Genomic DNA, 20,342 nt, shown 5'->3' with positions numbered 1-20,342 from the left:
AATTATGTAACATTACCAGTGTAATATTCTTTTTACATAAGAATAAGAAAATTAATACTTTTTCTACAGATTTAACGACGATTTTAGCAGCTTTATCAGTAGAAGACAAAAATGACGAGTGTATAAAACATGCGCTCAAAGTACGTTCAGCTTGGTGGTTGAAAAACTTCCATGCCTTTTTCAAACTATACACTTCTGCCCCGAGGATGGCTGCCTTTTTAATGGATTGGTTTGTTGCAAGGGAACGCAAGAATGCATTGAAGAGCATGATAAAGTCGTACGTAGACTCTTTAGAAGTAATCATTTATATCTATTTGTCAAAATATCTTCAAACAATATTTTTCTATACAACATTTTTACAAAAATTAATCATGATAACGCTAAGAAATATAATGGATCAAAATATAACTAATTTCATATTAACAGGTACATTCAATTGGTAAACTGTTAGATAGCATTTAACTTTAAAGTATTATAATCTTATTTGACAATTTTTTTTGCAATTTTTTATGACCAAAAAACGAATTTTTTTAATTTTTTAAACAATCTTCAAATATATTTCTATAAATAAATTTAACAGAAATATATATATATATATACGAAGGTACAAAAAGTAAAAAATAATTTATTTTTAATTTTCGTAGGGACAAACATTATTTCATGTATATAATGGAACAAAGGAAGTGAAAGATTGCAAATAATCTTTTTAGCAATTATAATTATACATAGATTTCTGTTACAGGACATCGTAGCTGAAAAATGACTAGTTTTGTTGTTGTTTATTTTCATTGTATTATATGTATTATATGTGTGTGTATATATACTTTGTGTATGTGTCCATTGCACGATTATCTAACGATACATTTCTTCTGCTGTTTAGCTACCGGCAAAATTTGGCGGTTGATTTCGTCGTAGCAGAATTGGCCTTTGAATCTTTGGACAAGTTTTATGAATTTGTCAATGAATTGGGGTTGGTTTATGCTGATCCTGAACAACATCTAATCGACTGCAAGACAAGCAGTGGTTCTGTAGGTGCTTGGTAAAAAAAGCAACTTCAATTTTTTTGGTGGAAGATATATAAACGAAAACCATTGTCGTGCACATTCATAGGCACAAATCTGTGTGTGTATATGCATATGTTTTCCGATTATATGCATATGTACACTTCACATACATATGCATATGCATGTGCATATATTTAACTACACATTGATCTGCTACTGATTCTTACCATCCCCTAATCATTGTTCTCTTCGTTGATCGACGCCACACAGTCGAGCAACAATTTGTAAATGAAAGTTTTCCCCGCAATAATTTGTACATATACGTATCTCAATCTCAGCCCGACGCAAGCGAAGAATCCACATACAGGCTGATGAATTGTACAAAAGAATTAGGATGACCGTTTTAAAGTCGTCTGCAACTACCTCAATAAAACTCGGTATGAAGCCGAGCCTCGTAGTAAATTACGGAAAGAGAGAGGAGACGATAGCAAATTATCTTCAGGAAACAAACACTTCTCGTTTGGTCAAAACTTCAAATTCCTTCGATCGCGATCGATCGATTCTCCAAAATTAGTTCATGTTATATATTATACGTGTTCTTACTCTTGTGTTTGATGATTCTAAGCGTCTTTTTCTAAATACTGTCCGCTGAAAGGAGTTGGGATTTTTTAACCACTAGCCAAATCTTTTGCTCTACGCAAGAATCTACATCTTGTCGCCACTTCGAGAGGGAAACTTCGACATTTCGTATTGGGGATTCACAAGCACGCGCGAATAGAAATACAGTGATTGCTTCTATGATAGAAAATAGTAAAGAATTGGAATTAATGAACGTATTAAATATACGTAATCGCTATGAAGGGCTTTCTGGTAAGAAATGTATTGAGTTTAAAAGGATATTGGCATGCTCGACAACTCGTCGACGAAGAAGGAAGAGAAAGGAAATCGGAAAGATCTCAAGTTCGGTTCGGCGGTTCAAGAACGGCTCAGTGGTAATAGCCATACGAAACATCTGTACAAAGGGAAAGAGAAAATACTCGACTTTACGTGTTCAACCATCGAATTATAGGAACTTCTAACGGGACAAATGCATATTGGTATCCAATGCCATTCTCGCGTGTGGAGAGTGATTATTTTTATCTTTTTAAATATTTATCGCAGGACAATGTTTTTTTTCCTTGATAGTCTGTTATCAATTCTCAAGTGTCGAGAATTTCGTCTACACATTTGATCCAAAACAGGAATGCAAGGATATATTAAATGAAAGAAGATGGACATTTTTCATTGTACGATCACGTGCGAATATAGTGTTGTACGTAATAAATTATTTAATTTTCGGATATTATATTAATTCTTAATCTAATGTTATGTTAGAGACCTAATAGATTTAAATTAAATGCAAATCGTGATTTTACTACTAATAAATACAAAATTTATTATATGTGTATTTCATGTTTCAACTACTAAACCACAAATAATTACTTACTAAAGTCTGTAACCTTTTTTCTCGATATCGTTAAAAATTATAAAGATATTAATACGGCAGTCAATATGTAAATCTGTTTCCAATCATAAATGGAAGTAATCATATTTTACACGATGCACAATGAATCTTCTTCAGTTATTCGGATCTTTTGACGCGTTCTTTTATCTCAAGAGGATTTATCCGGTGACTAAAAAGTAAGATCTCTTTGGTGTAACTGTTCTCTGTGTATTTATTAAATTTCTACACAGAGACAATGAAGTTATATCAATATTGCGTGTTATCACGCAATTTATATCGCAATTATTTTTACCACAATAACGTAATGTTTATTTCACCATAAAAATGAAATAATATATATAAAATTTATTTCAATTACACGGAAAAATAAAACTTTTATTGCGTGATACAAGAACGTAAATGCTTAGAGAAAATTATATAAACGCCAAAGTAAATATTTCGTTAGAAAAAATACAGATTTGTTGCAATTATTTGTTACATTGTAAATACGGAAATTGCATATAAAATATATTTTTATAGGTTAGTTTCCTGACAATTAAAACATGTTTTTTTTTATTGATTTTACAATATCCGTTTACAATGCGATATAGTATGAGCAATCAATGCAGTTATTTAATGCAAAGTTTTTTCAATCGGTTCGGTTTTTGTGCACAAGTCGCCAATAAAATTGTGCGATGTTACAGCTAAGTTTTAGTTTTTGAATTCATTGTTACACAAATATTTAAATTAAATATGTTTTTTTTATATAGATACATATATTTTTTCAAATCATACACAAGCATGTGTATAAATTAACCATGTCGTGAAATGCGTATAATAATCCTAGCTATCTCACATATCGTAAAAACTATGAAATTCATTTTAAGTCCGACAAAATAAATAAAAACAGTATCGCAATGGAAATTGAAACCGAAAATTCAATAACGAAACAACATTTTGTTTTATTCATTCCATCAAACATTGTCGAAAAATTTTGCGAAATGGAGCATATATTTATCGAATTTTTTCAAATGTTTTCACGGATTTCGTACATTCTCGGGAAATATGTTCGTGTAAAAGTGGCTAAGATTCGACCTCTATATCGCAGCATTGCGAATTACAAAGTGCGTAATAACTTGATGTATCACGACATTTCTAATTATTTAGTTTGTGTTTTAAGAATTATATATGTCGTTGCAGAAGCATGTGTTAACTGCATACATTGATAGAATGAGCATAAAAACTACTTATGTAACAAATACAATGACAAAAAAATAACACCACGCGCAAAGTTTTAAAAGAATTGCTCGAGCTACATTTATTTAACTATCTAATAATAATACAACTACCTTATTGATTTATAAAGAGAATGAAATACTTTAGATCTTCAATTCCAAATCTATTAAAATTTAGACTAAAAAAATACAACATTGTATAAAATGATGTCAAATTGTTTTCATGCCACATCATACAATTTTAACAGACAGTCGTGCATAATTCAACATATATAATTCTTAACACAAGTATCGTTAGCCGAAACAGTACGGTTATTACTTACGCTATTACTCAAATAAAAAATGTTAATAGTGAAACGTACTTTCATGAAAAGAAACCAGGGTGGCTGATAATGTCACTGGTACGGCAATTTATACGGATAGGGACACGAAACTGTTATACTGGGTGATGTTGCGTTTCAAAATATCCGCACACGGACCTAAAACTCGCTCGAATCTTGCTCGGTCGAGTTTCACACATTTCAAAGGGCCTCGCGCCACGACAGTCGCTGCTCTCGGCCTGTCCAATAGCAATGCAATTTCACCTATAATCAATAGGACATTGTTGTTGAGACAATATTCAAAATTCTTTTTTCACTCATCCCTCTACTTCTCTCTCTCTCTCTCTCTCTCTCTCTCTTTCTCTCTCTCTCTCTCTCTACTCTACTCTATTATCATTAAATTACATAACTATTAATGATCATTCGAAAGAACGAGAACGTACCGAAATAATCGGATGGTCCTAAACGACCGACTTCCGCTAATTCTTCACCCTCTGAACGTTGCTGTAAAACAACAGCTGTGCCTTCGACGATTATGTAAAAATCTTCACCCGGTTCACCCTGCCGAACTATTGTCTCACCATCGTCAAATGCCACCGGTTCTAAAGCATCGGCTACCGTGAGCCGTTCCCACTTATCCAAAGATTCTAAAAATAATAGCAATTTTATACAATAAGAATCAGTGATTCTGGCACGTTTTTATGAAACATGAAACGTTAGTTACCCAAAATTGAAACTCTGGAAAGGAACTCCTCATACATCTTTCGTTTCCTTATTGTAGAGCCCATGAGAATTCTGCGATATGAATCTCTATCGATACCCCATAATTTAACATCGGTCTTTGCTCGAACAGTCGCAGCACGTGGAGTCCCATATATCAACGCAAGTTCACCGAAACTTCCACCTTCTCCTATGGTCGTGGCTAGTTCACCATTGACAAAGATTTCGACCTCTCCTTGATCGATTACGTAAAAGTTGTCACCTTCGTCGCCTATTAATGTATAACAAAAAATATTCGACGTAAGCTAGTTTCGCTTAACTATTCTCTCGGCGATTGATAATTAAACCTAATACTATTTTTAGCACCTTGACGAATAATTGCCTCTCCGGGCAAAAACGTGACAGGAAACATGGCGTCAAATATATCAGAACGTTCGTTTTCGTCGAGATGAGCGAAGAGGACATTTTTTGCGATGGCTTTACTCAAGGCAGCCATTGTTTTGTAATCCTTGGGCACAACTTTTTTAACATAACTTGTCGCATCTTCTTCAGAGACCGGCTCCGCGGAAATGCCTCCTCTTCGCCTCGGAACTTGAGGACCTTGCTGTCCAGCAGGTATGTCCTCAGTATCCTCTGGACTGGTCGCAATCTGTTGCTTAGCATCGTGAGCCTGCTCCTGAAATCAAAAAGCGAAAGTCAATCAATTTCATCGAGATGATAACCAATGATATTACGTTCAACAAACGTTACGCAACGTATGTATCTAGGCTTTTGCTAACAGGAATTAGGTTACCAGAGAAACCATCTTTTGAGCTTGATGATTCTCGAAACTTGATCCAAGAGGGAAAAAAAGAAATATAATATAAATTTACTCTTGACTGATATTCAGAGAAGGTGAAAATACTTGATTACTCGATCAAGCGATGGTTTCATTTTTGTACCTATTTCATTTGTTTACATTTACCGGTAATTAAAGAACATTATCGATCATAAGATTCAACACTATTCACGTATTTTGCTCTACTTGCCTGTTGCACCATGTCGAAAGCTGATGTTCTCCTAGGTGTTTTGCAATTACTATCTTCGATCCTATATGCAATCGATCGATGCTCTTTTTTAAAACCAACAAAAAAAAACTTGTTTTCGCTTGCGTTATTTATTTATTCCAAAACGAACGACACAACCCTGAAAGAGTCACGTAAGAAAAACAAGCCGCTTTTATAAGTCAATTTTGCTTAGACATGCGCAACACACGATATTGTGCCCTTCCTTTAATGAAATCATGTACTCTTAATTTCCTAGGTATATACGTATGTGTATACTAAAAACATGGGTAACTTATACTGGCTCGATGACAGAAAATGTTATGTAAAGTCATTTTTTCCACAGCAACTACTTTCATATGCCAACAAGATTCTTCTTTTTTTCACTCTTTTTGTAGTTAATACAAACACCTTATGTGGCAAATAATAAATAATGTATTTTATTTTTATCATTTGCATGTCTTTGCAATGATAAACAACATCAAATTTATCGATCCAAAAATTATTTCATTACAATGACAAAGGACAACGGGATATATCAGAGAGATAAAGAAGCCAAGCTTGGTACTTTTTAAAATGAATTCTGTAAGAAATAGAGAAGATTACAAATTCCCATAATTGAATACGTCTGTACTTAGGTATCGCTCCCTATCTACCAAAAGTAAACCGATTATTGTAAAATTATATAAGCCTATGGATAAAAATATTATTATACGGCCTACGGACGATGAACATCGATAAAAAGGTAAACAAATAATGCCATAGGTCACTTGACGTTTTTCTAGATGAGTGCCTCCTCGTAAATGCGCAATATAAGACGAAAACATTGTACCACGCGATTTTTATACTCTTTAGTGTCGGATTAATTTCACCGTTATACATATATTTTACTAAAATTTAATAGCAATTAAAAAGAAAGATTTTTTGAATATCACAATTGACTAGAAACAGAAAAATAAATTGAGAATCATTCGTCTTTTCGTCAATATTTAGTTTAGTTCGTTAAATCATAATATTTAGAATGATTACGCCTTTGCAATGAAAAAAAATGCTAACTTATGCCAAATAAATATTATTAGCGAAATTATTGTTCTAATTGGTTATAAGAATTCTTTTTCAATCGCCTCTATTATATTCACATAATACATATTAAATTCGTCAACATTAATTGATAATAGCATCTATTTGTACATTCATTTGTTTCACTATATTTTATTAATTGATCAGAAGTTACATTAAACGAACAAAATTTTTCTAATAAAAAATAGTTAATATAAAATGTTATAGCTTAAACAAACAAAATTATTATTAATAAAAAGATTTAATATAAAATGCAATTAAAAATAAGAAAAATATTCTAAAAAAGGGAACAGCGCGCACGTGTGTGTATGTGTATATTTCATATTTAAAATACTCTTTTATGAATGTACATGAATTCCAAATTAACAATGTATTATCGCACACGAAAGAACAATAAAATAATGAAGATTAGTTGGTCAGTGATCCTAGCACGTGCTGGAATGGCATTCACTTGACATTGGAACAATAAAATATCACGTGTGTTATATTATAAAGAAAAAAGGTTCAAAAATATGCCATCCGATTATTTTTAATAAGCTGTGATGAAATTCCATGAATATCTCACATTTATTTCTTTGCAATAATTACATAATAGAAATTGTAAAATATTATATCAGTCAATTCCATTGTGCGCAGTAAAGACTCTTAACAATCATTATAGCAAAGCGATTTAACTTCAGTGAATATCGAAGCATAAACTTTAGATTGCCTCTTGCTCAGTAAATAATACATTCAAGAATCAAGAAGTTATATGAAGAGATATTAGAATGCATAAAATACACGCATGAATAATGATGGATATTTGAATCTCATTTTTGAAGCAATTAGATGTTTTCTATAATATAAAAATTAGAACCACTTCGAATATAATTCGATGCTTAAAACTGATACAACTTTTGGTAAGTTTTGAATCGTTATACGCTAGAATTCCATTAGATCAGACTCTTCAAAGTTTCAATACATTTTGGGAACTTACTGGACATTCGATATCTTATATAATATTTCATAAATTTAAAATATTATAAATAAAATATAATATAAGAAATTGTAAATATTTATCGAAGATATAAAACATCGAATACTCGCGAAAATTTCCAGTCTTTGCAGTTCTTCAATACCTATCAAAACTCTCAAGGCATATCCGAACTTTAAGGACTCAAGATCTATCAAGACTCACGATTCAAGATCTACCAACACTTTTAAAAATTGAAGTAGCGAATCATACGCGGTAAATGATTCGAAGTGTGCGTATGTACATATTTGATGCGATTCGAAGTGTTTCAGAATTCATCACTACGCATAAATCTTGTATAAGATCGGATATTCGCGATCGTACCTCGTACATTATTTGTCGATATTACTTGATATTCAATACACGTGCACACGTAATTTTTACCCGATTACGCGTATATTCTTTAACACTCGTCGTCTCACAGTCAAATAATTGTATCACAAAAGTAAAGTTTCTCTTAATGGTTGGCAAGCGAAAGAGAGCAACGCACAAATCACGACCACAATCGTTGCTGATCGCGCGCTACCACGTCTACCGCGCGCCGCTTCAGAATTTTCTAAGGTCTCGCCAAATTCGATTAATGCGACACGATCTTTCGTGGTAGTTGATGTAAAGTCGACGCCGCGTGCCAGATGGTAAATATACCATATGATGTGCGTCGAATTTTCGTTGCTTCAGAATCATCAGATTGATATGGATAACTCATTGACAGATGAGGATTCAATGGATAACAACAACAATACTTCCGGTGTCGACTGTTTAAAACGCATTGTCGCAGCGCGCTTCGCACATTTTCTACGACAACGCGTTACACCGCTTTCATCGTTATTGGCTAAGGTTGCGCGCTTCGTTATATTTCGAGCATGTGCTATATTTAGAGCAGCCCCTACAATTGCACATACCTCGTCTCTTTCGATACGTGTATACATCCGCGGCGATAGGAACCGATGACGAGCATCTTATTTTGTGACTCATATTTCCACTTTGGATGTACATATTTGATCGCGTAATTCACTCAGAAATGGAAAACGTTATCGATCATTTTCTACTATGTAGTGCTGCTGCGACGCAGTAAGAGGAGGGAACTCAGCTAAATGTCCTGCCGTTGTTTACGGAGATACGAAAATCTTAATGTCAAGGATAATGCTGTAGAACTCCAAGGAAAAATATATGTATTATTCAGTACTGCTATGTAAGATATGGCTGCGTAAAGACATTCCGGTTTTCATTGCAAATGAAAAGACAAACTAAAGAAAACGATAATATCAACCGTACAAATGCTAGAAATAATTGTTGACAAAAGTAACGGAATTAAGATTCTTATGACTGGTAATATTGAACGCTATCCCCACCACTAGCTAGTATCCCCCCACCGAAAGAAACTAGCGAAGTGGACGCGTTTAAATAAATACATTTGGCGCCAAGTATTCAAATTAACTTATTAGTCTGATGCGAATCAAATCATTGATAAACATACTATATATACATTTTTCATTTTTCTATCAGAGCGTTTTACTTCTCACTAACTACCTTTGATACCCTTATAATACAAGGTCAGTCGTTTGTAGAGCCCTTCCTTCGCTGATTATTTATCGCTATTTACTAACGATCTGAATCACATCACAGCAGTTAAGGCTTAAAAAGTAGATGTTTATATAATATTTTTTACGTAAATCTCAAAATTATGTATTATGATCACGAACGATAAACGATTCGAATTTTATATCATATTTTAATTTATACGCAACGGCAATCTTTTGAACGGTTGCTTGTTTAGTTAAAAATACTTCACAGTCTCTGGCATTTATTACAATGTTAAAAATTATGTGTGCATTCAACATAGAATCTTTTTCCAAAAAACATTGATGTTAGAATACAATATTTTAGAAAAATAGATAAAATAATATAGAAAATCAGAAAGTATGTAAGATTAAATGCAAGTGCTAATGATTAAAAGGCATAAGAAAAGAAATTTAAATGATTATAATATTGTTTCCAAATATGTAATGACTAAATACCTATTATATAAAATGGATTTGCATTATGTAATGAATAGATTCATTAATTGAACATAATTCTTTTATTTTTTAAAATACTGATATTAATTATTTTAATGACTAATTATATAGAATAATATTCCAGCAAATGTTATTTGTAAACTTCCTAAAATATAAAGTGACATTTAAAGAGATATGTATATGCTATGTGCGTACCATTCTATTTGTATTGATCAAGATAACTTTTTGATAATACTACAGACTCTATTTATGAAAGTACCATTAACATTGACAATTCTGTATTAATAAAATCAAGTAATTAATATTGATTTGTATAGATATTATTTTGTCTTATCTGTCCTTTTACAGATCCTTTTACTCTCTTATCTGTCCTTTGACAGATCCTTACTGCACACATGCAGCTTAGCATTTTAATTGATATTTTTTTTCAGCTTTGTATAACCACAATATGAATAGTTATCTGAACAATAAAAGAAAATACATGAAAAAAACTAGTGAACAACATCAGTAGTTTATTAGTAGTGATGAAACCAGTAAAGAATAATGAATCTGAGGTTATTTTAGCAGAGCATGATTCAATACGTACCCGTTCCAGTTTTTGAAAGTATTCTCTCAAGAATGATATGGGATTTTCAGGACGCCCCACACACAGCTGCACTATACAGTCTTTTAAAACTTGTTGAATATTGTGTCTCTGTACGTATTCCTCGCACTCTCTTAAACTTTGCTCTTCCTCAAGATTCGCCGCCATATTGATACACAAGTTGACACTTTATAGCAAATACCTATTCAACAATTCCGTTCTTGACATAAATGTTGTGAATATATCAGTTTTCATTTGATAATTCAATCTTTTTTATATAAAGAATTTTAAAATATCTTTCACATGGTTATTTATCTACATTATACATTATACGATGCATAGTAGACAATCGTGCTTTTTCGGGGTTTTAATTCAATAAAGAATGATTGCCGCTAAATATGAATACGAATTTATTGTTTCCCTTTGGAAAATACAAAAGTACAAGAAATAACTATGACTGCTGATATTTCAGATATATTCGAAAATTAAAGATATATTTTCTGTTATTTCATTCTTGTTCTGATAAAAATATGTCTGTAATCGTTTGATATAAGATTTAAATAAATACGATCACTATCTAATTAATATGTGTAAAATATACAAATAAATAAATTGATCTTTTGTTGAAATTTAATACAAAAAATTTTCAATTTCATATCAGTAAAGCATATAGTCTAAAAGTTAAGTATAAAAAAATAATTAATGAAACTTGATTATACAAACAAGTAGAAATTCTACATTATTAAATTTGATTGCAATAAAAATTCTAAAAAAAACTTATTTGAATATTTAAAAAACAAACTGTAATTAATAGAATGTAGTATGATTGGGTGATAGGAATTTAGAAAATATTTCAAATTTATATTTTTAACTTCTAACAATAATATATTTTAAAACATATTGTCAATAGGTGGATAGACATTATAACATATAAACTATATTTTAAAATATAAGATAAGAATGTTTTTTTCTGCTCTTAGCAGTTATATTTCTGTAATCCCACATCAATGACGTCATTTTGAAAAAGATTTTTTCTGGCATTTAATGAAAACTGAAGAGAAATGGGATTTCAGAATTGACAGTTTCAAACTGAAGTCTTATCATTTAGAAAATGTATGGCCATGTTTTTCTATATACACTGATATTTGTGTCTAGCACAGAATGATTTCAAATACTTATGCAAATGCCAATGCATTGTAGAATCCTCTAAAATATTATAATATTGTGCAAGCTCATTAAATGCAATACAATACTTTATTGTAATAAATAATTTTTAAAAATTATAATACAAATCTTGTGTTATTTCAACTTAAAATTTACAACATCGCATATATTTAACTTACTCTATACATTTATACATAAATAAATACTTATTATGATCTTTAAAAATTTACAAATTTTCACATGGGGGATTCTCCAATGATCTCATTTGAAAATGTAGTTTTTAAAACAATGATTCATAACAAATAAATACATTATGCTTAACTCTTTCAGTTTAATTTCATGTCTTACTTATTTCATCTATTTAATCTAGTTGTGCAGTTTTTTTTTAATAATAATCTAAATTTAACTATAGAATGCATGCGATGCATGTGTACAATAAAAGAACAGGAGTATCATAGAATATTGCAACATATTCTGCACTTGGTAATTACAGTTGCTTAGGAATAATTACAATTGTTTTAAGGATGCATTGACTCGTATTGGAAATACTTTTATGTTCTTTCAGATATTACACTTTTATTAAATTGCGAGTCTAACGAGTGATTGCCTACAAACAATACTTCCCTGTATTCTCGTTTCTTTGGACTATTTCGTCTCTTTCTCTAACAGCATTAAAATTTATCAAAATTCACCGCAATGCTTCTGTAATTAAATTCAGCAATAAGTTTTACTTAATCCCTAAATTGTATTATTGTTCAATATTATATGCATATGGTCGTTTCTTAAATAAACATGAAAAACATAACATAGCATAAAATATAAAAAAACTCCAAATTACAAAACACATTATGAAACACTTGAATATAATAATGTGATCTTTCTAGAGTGCCTTTTAATGATAAACCATTATAGTATCTAAAATTCTGACCATGGTAACGCTCTGATAATATAATAAGAATAAAATAAACAAGATTAATTTTAAATAATAATGTTCTTTTGTATAATTGCTATTGTATTATATATATATTAATATAGGCACTTTCTACAAGTAACTGGAGACGTTTAAAATGTGCAATAAAAATGAAATTTTCAACAACTTTCTTATTACTAAAATCCATCTCTATGTAGGTGCTAAAAATGTCTTTTTTAAAATAGTAAATTAACTAAGAAAGTCGAATAACTAATTGATAAATAGAATATATTTATACATATAGTTATAAGCACACATAGTTTTATTAGTTTTTTGAGACGGTTATGATAAAATTCTCATAATATCTTAACTATAAAAATCGTGTATCATGGTTAATACAAAGTGCAGTTTGTAATCTAAACAGCATTTGTTTTGTTTCTTCATTCATTATACATTTATTGCTCTAAATAGATTTGTAAATTGATAGATTAATTGCACAAGGTGTGATACTTGTTCCAAAAGTTACTTTAATGTACTTGGTAACATCATAGCTTTTAAATGTGATGAAGGAGAATGAAATTTTGCAATGTAATAAGAAATTCTAATGTAATAGAATTCTCATGTAGAAAAAATAAAAAATATTCATCTTTTTTAAATTAATGTTGTATGCACAAATCAAAATCCATATAAAAATGCACTGCTAAAATTTAAAAAGAGATAATTAGCAATTTAATTACTTACAAACCTCATTCAATGATAAGCTTCTACAATTCGTAATCTATCCTCCATCATTTATATATTTATAAACAAAATTTTTTAATATATGGCCACCATGGTCTATTGTTACTACTTATTGCTATCAGATTATTACACCATAATTTTATTTCGCTCGAATAATACTGATTTGAAATTAATATCAGACTAATGTAATCTTAAATGTCGGTTTTTAACATAAAATGAAATTTCCTAATGTAATACATACTTATTGGTATTAAATGCATAAGATTTGCTGTTCTAGAGAACTATTCAACTTCGATGCTTAACTTATCAACTTTTTTAACTTATTAATTACATCTTGTTCATGGTTTTTAAGGCACCCGATATACATGAAAGGAAACTTGAATGTACAACTTATTGCTCAAGAGAGATTGCCTTATCACTGGAACTTAAAAATCATGAACGAGCGCGAGTTTTTTTTTAAATTCTGACATTGTTTTTCGTAATAAATGCAAAATATGACTGTTATATTAAAAAAATGTCATATAAAACGTTCCTAAAAGTAAAGCAATAATATTTGTATTTTATAATCGACTTAATCTATGAAATATAAAAAATAAATAGCAGTGCTTAATTAATAGCAAGGTACATAATAACACGTATACATAAAATAACATAAAATACATAATATATATAATTTAAAATAACTCAAGGCAATTAATATTGCTAACTATAAAAATTCACCAATATTCCATACAAATAAAACTAGAAGCAGTAAAGTAAAACATTTATATAATTTTTTCAAAAATGATAAATATCTTTCTCAAAAATTGACTAGTACTTGACATATCTTTGATCTAATTTATTAACTAGAATATTTCTGTATGTTTATGCAAATATATGAATGTTGAACAGTGATCTATTTTTCTCTGTGATTTATTTGGCAATAATACTTACTTCAATTCTTACGGAGTTGTTGATGTTAAAAATGTTGGATCAACTGCAGCAACCTTTGCAGTTAAGAATGCATGCATACAGAATAATAAATTCTGCAACTGAGAACATTCCAATTCCTACAAAGAAAAAGAACATAAGGAAATAAATTATTTTTACTTATGACAAATAAATACCTTTGTCTCAATAGCGATGCTATCCAACTCTTGAAAATGTAACTTCAGTCTACTTTTTCCATCGTCGCTAGATCCTCTTAATTGTGAAAATTTATAACGCCATACAGTCTCTCCAATATCTTCATAAGAAAGTGTAAAACCTTGAGTCCATTCTAAGGTTAATCCTGCACTCCTTCCATTAAAAGTAACAGGAAATGTTTTACTCTATAAGAGAAAATATATTATAATAGAAAATTCCATAAATAATTTCTAACAAAATACATAAAAGCTTATTACTAACTTTCAAATGTGTAACAGCTGAACACACTGCAGTATGCCATGCTGCCTCAACTCTTAAGAGTTCTTGTCTAGTTTCAACGCTTAGATATCGTGGAGGTTTACCCGGGCTTTGTGCTAAAAAGCAGTGCTGTCTTTCATCTACATTTTCGGACTCTCGCATTACACGAAACATTGTTTGATATACTTTAAAAGTTAATGCACATCGTGACCAATCTCCTATATTACACTAGAAATAAATCATAGTATTTAGTTGTACAATATACACTGTTAATATTTTTATTAATACTTACAGGGGGCGTTTCAAATAATAATAAATCGGGTCCTTTCAGTGCTAAAAATCTCGGTCTATAACTCTGCCATGGCTGATTACTATTGCTTACTGCTTCATTAACCCAGCCCATGTATTCTATACGTTCACCGACTCCAAAATTACGATTATATAATTTCATCTGAAAAATAATTATGTAAATTATGAACAAGTATATGGAAATTATAAATAAATGAACTTGGAATATTATGTTTTTCACCTGTAAATGTGTTAAACCTGTAATATTATCAGTTATATACTTTAACCATTGACTCAGAATAGCACTATCATCACAGTGTATTACACCAGTACGTGCACCATTTAATCCTCTTACTTCGAACGCATTTCTTCTTAACTTATCTGTTCCAAAGATGTATCTTGTCACATAAGCCATCATTAATGGAACTGGAATTATATAAGATTAGTAGCTCTCTTAGATAAATAAAGAAGAAACATATCATAAAACGTTATTTCAACCTGTTATAACATCTATCCATTTCTTATATTGCATTGAAGTGGCTGATGCATTTGAACTTTGTCTACTATGACCACATCTAGGACTACCACTTTGTCTGTTAGGTGATAACCATTCATCTTCTGAACCTCCATTTGCAACATTATCTAATTTCTCTTCTTTTTCTAAAAATTATGTTAATGCTCTAAAGTGAAATGCAAAAGAAAATATTTTATATTATAAAATTGAATAAATCATATTTACCATTTTTTTGTAAAAATGGCTTTGCTGCACGATAATGTTTTACTGTCAAAACTACTATATCACCTGCATTTCTCAAAATGTTAACAGCATCATCATGATTACATGCAGTTATATATTCTCCATTTACTATAAAAAAATAAAATTATAACTTTAGATGATATAATTTCCACTGATATTTTAAATGTGGGTTTTACTTTGTAACACCATAGGTGAATAGCTAACATGAAACAATATTTCAAAGGAAGAAACCAATATTGACAGGTCTGACACAAATAGAATAAGCATTCAGGACTACCTATATACAGAAATACAATTCTTATTGATGAAATATCTTTTCATAAAGAAATATCAAAGTTCGTATCATTTACATCCATTAATTATGATAAAAAAAAATTTATTTAATAATTTATATTTAATGATTACTGAATTTACCTTTAATAATTGCATCTCCTACAAATAGTTGACCACATTCATCAGCTGCCTGACCTTTATAAATTCTAGATATGAGTACAGGAAGTTTATGCTCTGCTCCTCCCTTTATGCTTAATCCTAATCCTCCAACTTTTTGTCTAGTGATTTGCACCATTCTCTCTTTAGCATCTAATGGTGGTTTATTATGATTCGCTGTCTGCTGAAAATCAGTATTACTTTTTATAAACCATACAAATAAGATAGTAATGACATAATATGATGATATTAAACTTTACCTCTAAATCTTCCCTTTGGAGCTTTAAAACTTCCATAGACAGATGTAAACGCATTGGTACTGACTTACTTTTTCCATCACTAACACTCACCATCCCTGTCCTCACCTTTTCAAAGAAAATAAATATTGAAATCTGATTTATTTGAATAAACATTAAATGAAGTAATTATCTTGAATTATATAAATATATATTAAAAGAGATATATACATTAAATTAAATTTTTATATACAAATCCTTCAAATCATATATTTCATATCTACAAATGATATATACATAAAATTCCATTATAAGCAGTTATATATATTATAGGAGTATGATAAAATATTAAACTCATCATTGATAAATTTAAAAAATCAATCCCAGTTTCTATTTGAATTACAAATATCCCTGTATATTAATTAATTAACTGTATCATTCAATTACTTTGTAAATATGCATTCTATTATATAGATATTCCTAAAAAATTCACAATTGTTTATTTTTAACTTATAGTACCAAACTTTTTTATATATCTTAATATTTAAACGACTATACAGTTGAAATAAGTAAGAATATGAAACAACATAATTTTTTAATATTATACTATTACATTTCTAACATAAATAATTTTTAAAATTTCTTAAAAATTACGTTATTTATATTTCGTTATTTTAAAATAATAGTAATCCGAAAATTGACGATAAAATTTGACTGTGGAATAAGTATATACTGCAGTAACTTCTTTCACATTAACAATGTTTGAATTTTAAAAAATTATCAGAAAAACACTAAATTATGTTTAAAAAAACTAAATATATTAACTGCTTACCTTCAGCTTCTGATCAATCTTCTCCTCGATCGGAGTACTCATTTTCGTTGCGTTGATTCTCATTATTTAATATAATTATGCAGCTCATACATACAAGTCCCCGTATTGCCAAACACAAATTTCCGGGGTTAACAAAGTTTCGTGAATTGTTGATATAACAAGTAACATAGTTTTAAACGAATCGTTCGGCACAATTACAAGTACTACTCGAACAATGAAAAGTCAAGATCATATTCTTATTGTTCTTATCGAAAAAAATGCACCAAAGTACTCGCAGAAGATATGTAATCGAGGACTCACGATATTTTAAAATGTGACAAATTTATCGAAAATCGTGATTTTTCAAACCATACCATCGTGACGTTTTAAAACGTTCGGTGAAGTAAAAACCCCGTTAACCGGGACGCAGAAAAATTGGAGTGGGCTAAAAGTAGCTAAAAGCCCGCGGCTGAGGCGCATCGATTTATACACTGCGACGCGCATCGATGGTACCTCGTTTGTTTCGAATCGCGGGAAATACGAAAACAGAATATTTTAGTATATTATTTATATTTTGTTATATTAGTTATTTATATATGATTTGATAAATTCAGTGATAAAATTTTAACATATGTAATATATAAAAAATGTATTGACACAGGATAGCGATAAGAATGATATTCAAACGCAGATTATTATGTTTATTATTAAACGTATTATTTTATTTTCTAGTCACTCCACATTATCGAAATTTGCTATCTTATTTATAAATCATAATTGTACAATAAAATACATTTAATTCCATTTTTTCGGAATTCGAAATAAAAAGTGCATTACACATGCAGCATAGAAAATATAAAATTTTTATTAAGGTATAAATATTCTAACAATAGAATAATACACAGTTATATCGGAAAATATCTAAAGAAAATATATAATACAAATTTCTCCGCCGTTTATTGTACCGTTGAAGTTTTATTTATGAATGCATAATTAAACAGAAGAGCGTTCACTTTTTATTAACAATTAACAATGAAGAAAATTAATCTACACAACTTCCTTTATAACTTATATTTTCTTTATACAAGTTACTTTATATAATTAGTTTGTCAATTATAATTTGCTTTCGTCTGTTAAAATAAAAGATTATATCACATTTTTATAACAATAGCAAAAATTTTATTTCTCCTGCACAATGTTTTATTGTAAGAAAAAATGTGCAATTAATAGATTTAATCAAAAAATACTATCTGTGAAATTACGCATTAAACAACATATAAGCATTTCTCTTTAAATAAATTTAAATACTTTTCACATAAATTTATTATGAAAACATGATTGTTTTTAGAAAATCATAAGATGCATTTATAACTCCCCAACTTATAAATGATCGTATACAATTTAAATGCACACCTTTATAAAATGATATTACTCTTCTATTTCTTGCGACATATACTTCACGAATAACTGTCATAAATTTCTCAAAATTACCACCTATTTTTGACTGCATATGTATTTTTATTACATTTATAGGATAAAATACAGTACTTGTGAAACCACCTATTAAAGCACCATTAATAAAACTTGTAAATAATGACTCTTGTTCACCAATGTATTTTTTTGATTGTTCTTTGAGAATAAAGAACACGAGATTGGAACAACTATTTCTGTATATAATTGGTACTAATCCACGATAACATTCTGATATACCATAATTTTTTAATAAATATTTAAATGCATGCGAAGTATTTTTAAATCTATCATGATACCGCCAATCCTGGAGCAATGTTTGTACTCTTTCAAGGGGCATAAGTATAGCCTCAACAGTACCAGCAAAATGTGCTGCTATTATTCTACTTAATATATCATTATTTGTTAATGTGCACAAACGTTCTTTACAACCTTCATACATACTAAACATTACACTAACCGAAAGAGACTTCTGACAAAAGGGTGGTAAGATCCCACGGTATAGTAATCTTATTCCCTCTTTAGATATCTGACGAAACGCAGTATTGGCTGGAACATCTTCCAAAATCTGTTACAATAACAGAAATTCATTTATTTAATATGTATATTCTGATGTTTAAAGTATTACAAAATAATTTATTTTACACATACCTGTCTAAATATAATCTTATTAATAGGAAAAGTAATAGATACATTAATTACTGCAGCACCCCATCCACAAACAAATTCTTTACAATCATTATTATTAAGTGTTAATAATGATTTTAGTGAGACATTTTGTGAAGCAACGTTACTCATATTAATACTTTGTGTAATAATTTGTTCAGACTATAATTTAGTAGCAACCAATCATAATTATATCTTTTACACCATTTCCTCCTTACATCGTTCGAATTAAATAAATCGTTTACCTGTAATTAACAGGTAAATAATATGATTTCAATATGTAAAACATTTCATTATTATTCATGTTATGTAATTTTTATACACCCCGTAACTTTTAGGCACAATATATGTACAATTTTGTAAATATATAACTCACATTTTATGCAATTCATATTCAGCCCATATCGCTCTATATGTACCATAAATCCGACATAAATATGCTTTTTGGTTCATCAAATTTCCAACCCGCATTTCTTTCTTAAGTACTACGAACAGTACTGATAATTTAAACGTCGGCTTATGTCAAGATTTTAGTCTTTAATTTTCTTTTTTTATGCATAATCAGATACGATACCAATTAATTATATACATATGTGAACCAATCAAAGTTACAAGATATCAAACTTCAAAATACATTTCTTGATACATATAATCGAAAAAAGTGTTATTCACAGAATATCAATTACATTTTTATAATTTATATGTCCGTAAAAAGGGAGAGAGAGAAAAAGAGAGAAAGAGAGAAAGAGAGAGAGAGAGAGAGAAAGAGTAAGGGAATTTCTATCGTAATTTGCAATGGAAATGTGACAAAATATTAGATTAACAAAAATTAATTTTTCTTAATAAAATATTAAAATAAAAATATGAATCATGTAAAACATCTGTTTAGATATTTCTAACTGATATTATTAACATATAAACAAAATTGTTTAATATTATTTTATTATTGATTGACTATAGATATTAAAATTTCTGAACATAAAACATGT

The 20,342-nt window shown here is 29.5% G+C and overlaps 4 protein-coding genes across 16 annotated transcripts in view; 1 reads left to right on the top strand and 3 right to left on the bottom strand.

Moving 5' to 3' along the window:
* The window catches only part of LOC139987397 (leukocyte receptor cluster member 8 homolog), a 64,117-nt gene extending 61,773 nt beyond the window's left edge, over positions 1-2,344 (top strand). For 5 of the 6 annotated variants that reach the window (XM_072003595.1, XM_072003592.1, XM_072003594.1 and 2 more), the window contains one exon: positions 70-801. In XM_072003595.1, coding sequence (XP_071859696.1) covers positions 70-443 — 374 coding nt within the window. In that variant the 3' untranslated portion in view covers positions 444-801. Of the gene's footprint in view, positions 1-69; positions 802-880 lie in introns of those variants that run through there. The other variant, XM_072003591.1, reaches the window with a different exon arrangement.
* A 508-nt stretch (positions 2,345-2,852) lies between these two features.
* Positions 2,853-10,815, bottom strand: Pka-r1 (protein kinase, cAMP-dependent, regulatory subunit type 1). Of its 6 annotated transcripts, none has more exons than XM_072003661.1 (6): positions 8,222-8,762; positions 5,791-5,851; positions 5,129-5,438; positions 4,767-5,033; positions 4,486-4,689; positions 2,853-4,306 (listed from the first exon to the last, which is right to left on the bottom strand). In XM_072003661.1, exons 2-6 carry the CDS (start codon positions 5,800-5,802, stop codon positions 4,134-4,136), a joined length of 966 nt encoding a protein of 321 aa, XP_071859762.1. In that variant the 5' UTR covers positions 5,803-5,851; positions 8,222-8,762; the 3' UTR covers positions 2,853-4,133. The 6 variants fall into 6 exon arrangements, with proteins under 6 accessions (XP_071859762.1, XP_071859760.1, XP_071859758.1 ...); XM_072003659.1 differs by having other exon boundaries at positions 5,791-5,947; positions 8,222-8,761; XM_072003657.1 differs by lacking the exons at positions 5,791-5,851; positions 8,222-8,762 and adding an exon at positions 10,502-10,799.
* Positions 10,816-12,196: 1,381 nt separating this feature from the next.
* Syn2 (Syntrophin-like 2) lies at positions 12,197-17,696 on the bottom strand. Of its 3 annotated transcripts, XM_072003654.1 has the most exons (11): positions 17,239-17,696; positions 16,431-16,535; positions 16,156-16,354; positions 15,724-15,849; positions 15,483-15,644; positions 15,226-15,410; positions 14,989-15,147; positions 14,700-14,924; positions 14,420-14,623; positions 14,247-14,362; positions 12,197-12,364 (listed from the first exon to the last, which is right to left on the bottom strand). In XM_072003654.1, the coding sequence occupies exons 1-10, from the start codon at positions 17,299-17,301 to the stop codon at positions 14,255-14,257; spliced, it is 1,536 nt and encodes a 511-aa protein (XP_071859755.1). In that variant the 5' UTR covers positions 17,302-17,696; the 3' UTR covers positions 12,197-12,364; positions 14,247-14,254. The 3 variants fall into 3 exon arrangements, with proteins under 3 accessions (XP_071859755.1, XP_071859754.1, XP_071859756.1); XM_072003653.1 differs by having other exon boundaries at positions 12,197-14,362; positions 17,239-17,695; XM_072003655.1 differs by having other exon boundaries at positions 12,197-14,362; positions 16,156-16,351; positions 17,239-17,694.
* Positions 17,697-18,522: 826 nt separating this feature from the next.
* Positions 18,523-20,044, bottom strand: LOC139987418 (mitochondrial nicotinamide adenine dinucleotide transporter SLC25A51). The gene is made up of 3 exons (XM_072003670.1): positions 19,730-20,044; positions 19,339-19,598; positions 18,523-19,255 (listed from the first exon to the last, which is right to left on the bottom strand). The coding sequence occupies exons 2-3, from the start codon at positions 19,483-19,485 to the stop codon at positions 18,542-18,544; spliced, it is 861 nt and encodes a 286-aa protein (XP_071859771.1). The 5' UTR covers positions 19,486-19,598; positions 19,730-20,044; the 3' UTR covers positions 18,523-18,541.
* Positions 20,045-20,342: the final 298 nt, after the last annotated feature.

Source organism: Bombus fervidus, chromosome 5 (assembly GCF_041682495.2).
Source record: "Bombus fervidus isolate BK054 chromosome 5, iyBomFerv1, whole genome shotgun sequence".
Taxonomy (NCBI): Eukaryota; Metazoa; Arthropoda; class Insecta; order Hymenoptera; family Apidae; genus Bombus; species Bombus fervidus.
Note: the sequence above shows the minus strand (reverse complement) of the source record. Positions and strands in the feature narration are given on the sequence as shown.

Coding starts and splice junctions, on each gene's coding strand:
- Pka-r1 (XM_072003657.1), bottom strand. CDS start 10,666: ATGGCGGCGAATCTTGAGGAAGAGCAAAGTTTAAGAGAGTGCGAGGAA. Junction 4,690..4,766: donor TTCCAGAGTTTCAATTTTGG/GTAACTAACGTT, acceptor TATTATTTTTAG/AATCTTTGGATAAGTGGGAA. Junction 4,307..4,485: donor AGGACCATCCGATTATTTCG/GTACGTTCTCGT, acceptor TATTGATTATAG/GTGAAATTGCATTGCTATTG.
- Syn2 (XM_072003654.1), bottom strand. CDS start 17,301: ATGAGAATCAACGCAACGAAAATGAGTACTCCGATCGAGGAGAAGATT. Junction 15,850..16,155: donor AGGAGATGCAATTATTAAAG/GTAAATTCAGTA, acceptor ATTTTTTTATAG/TAAATGGAGAATATATAACT. Junction 15,148..15,225: donor CAGGTTTAACACATTTACAG/GTGAAAAACATA, acceptor ATTATTTTTCAG/ATGAAATTATATAATCGTAA.
- LOC139987418 (XM_072003670.1), bottom strand. CDS start 19,485: ATGAGTAACGTTGCTTCACAAAATGTCTCACTAAAATCATTATTAACA. Junction 19,256..19,338: donor ATAAGATTATATTTAGACAG/GTATGTGTAAAA, acceptor TTATTGTAACAG/ATTTTGGAAGATGTTCCAGC.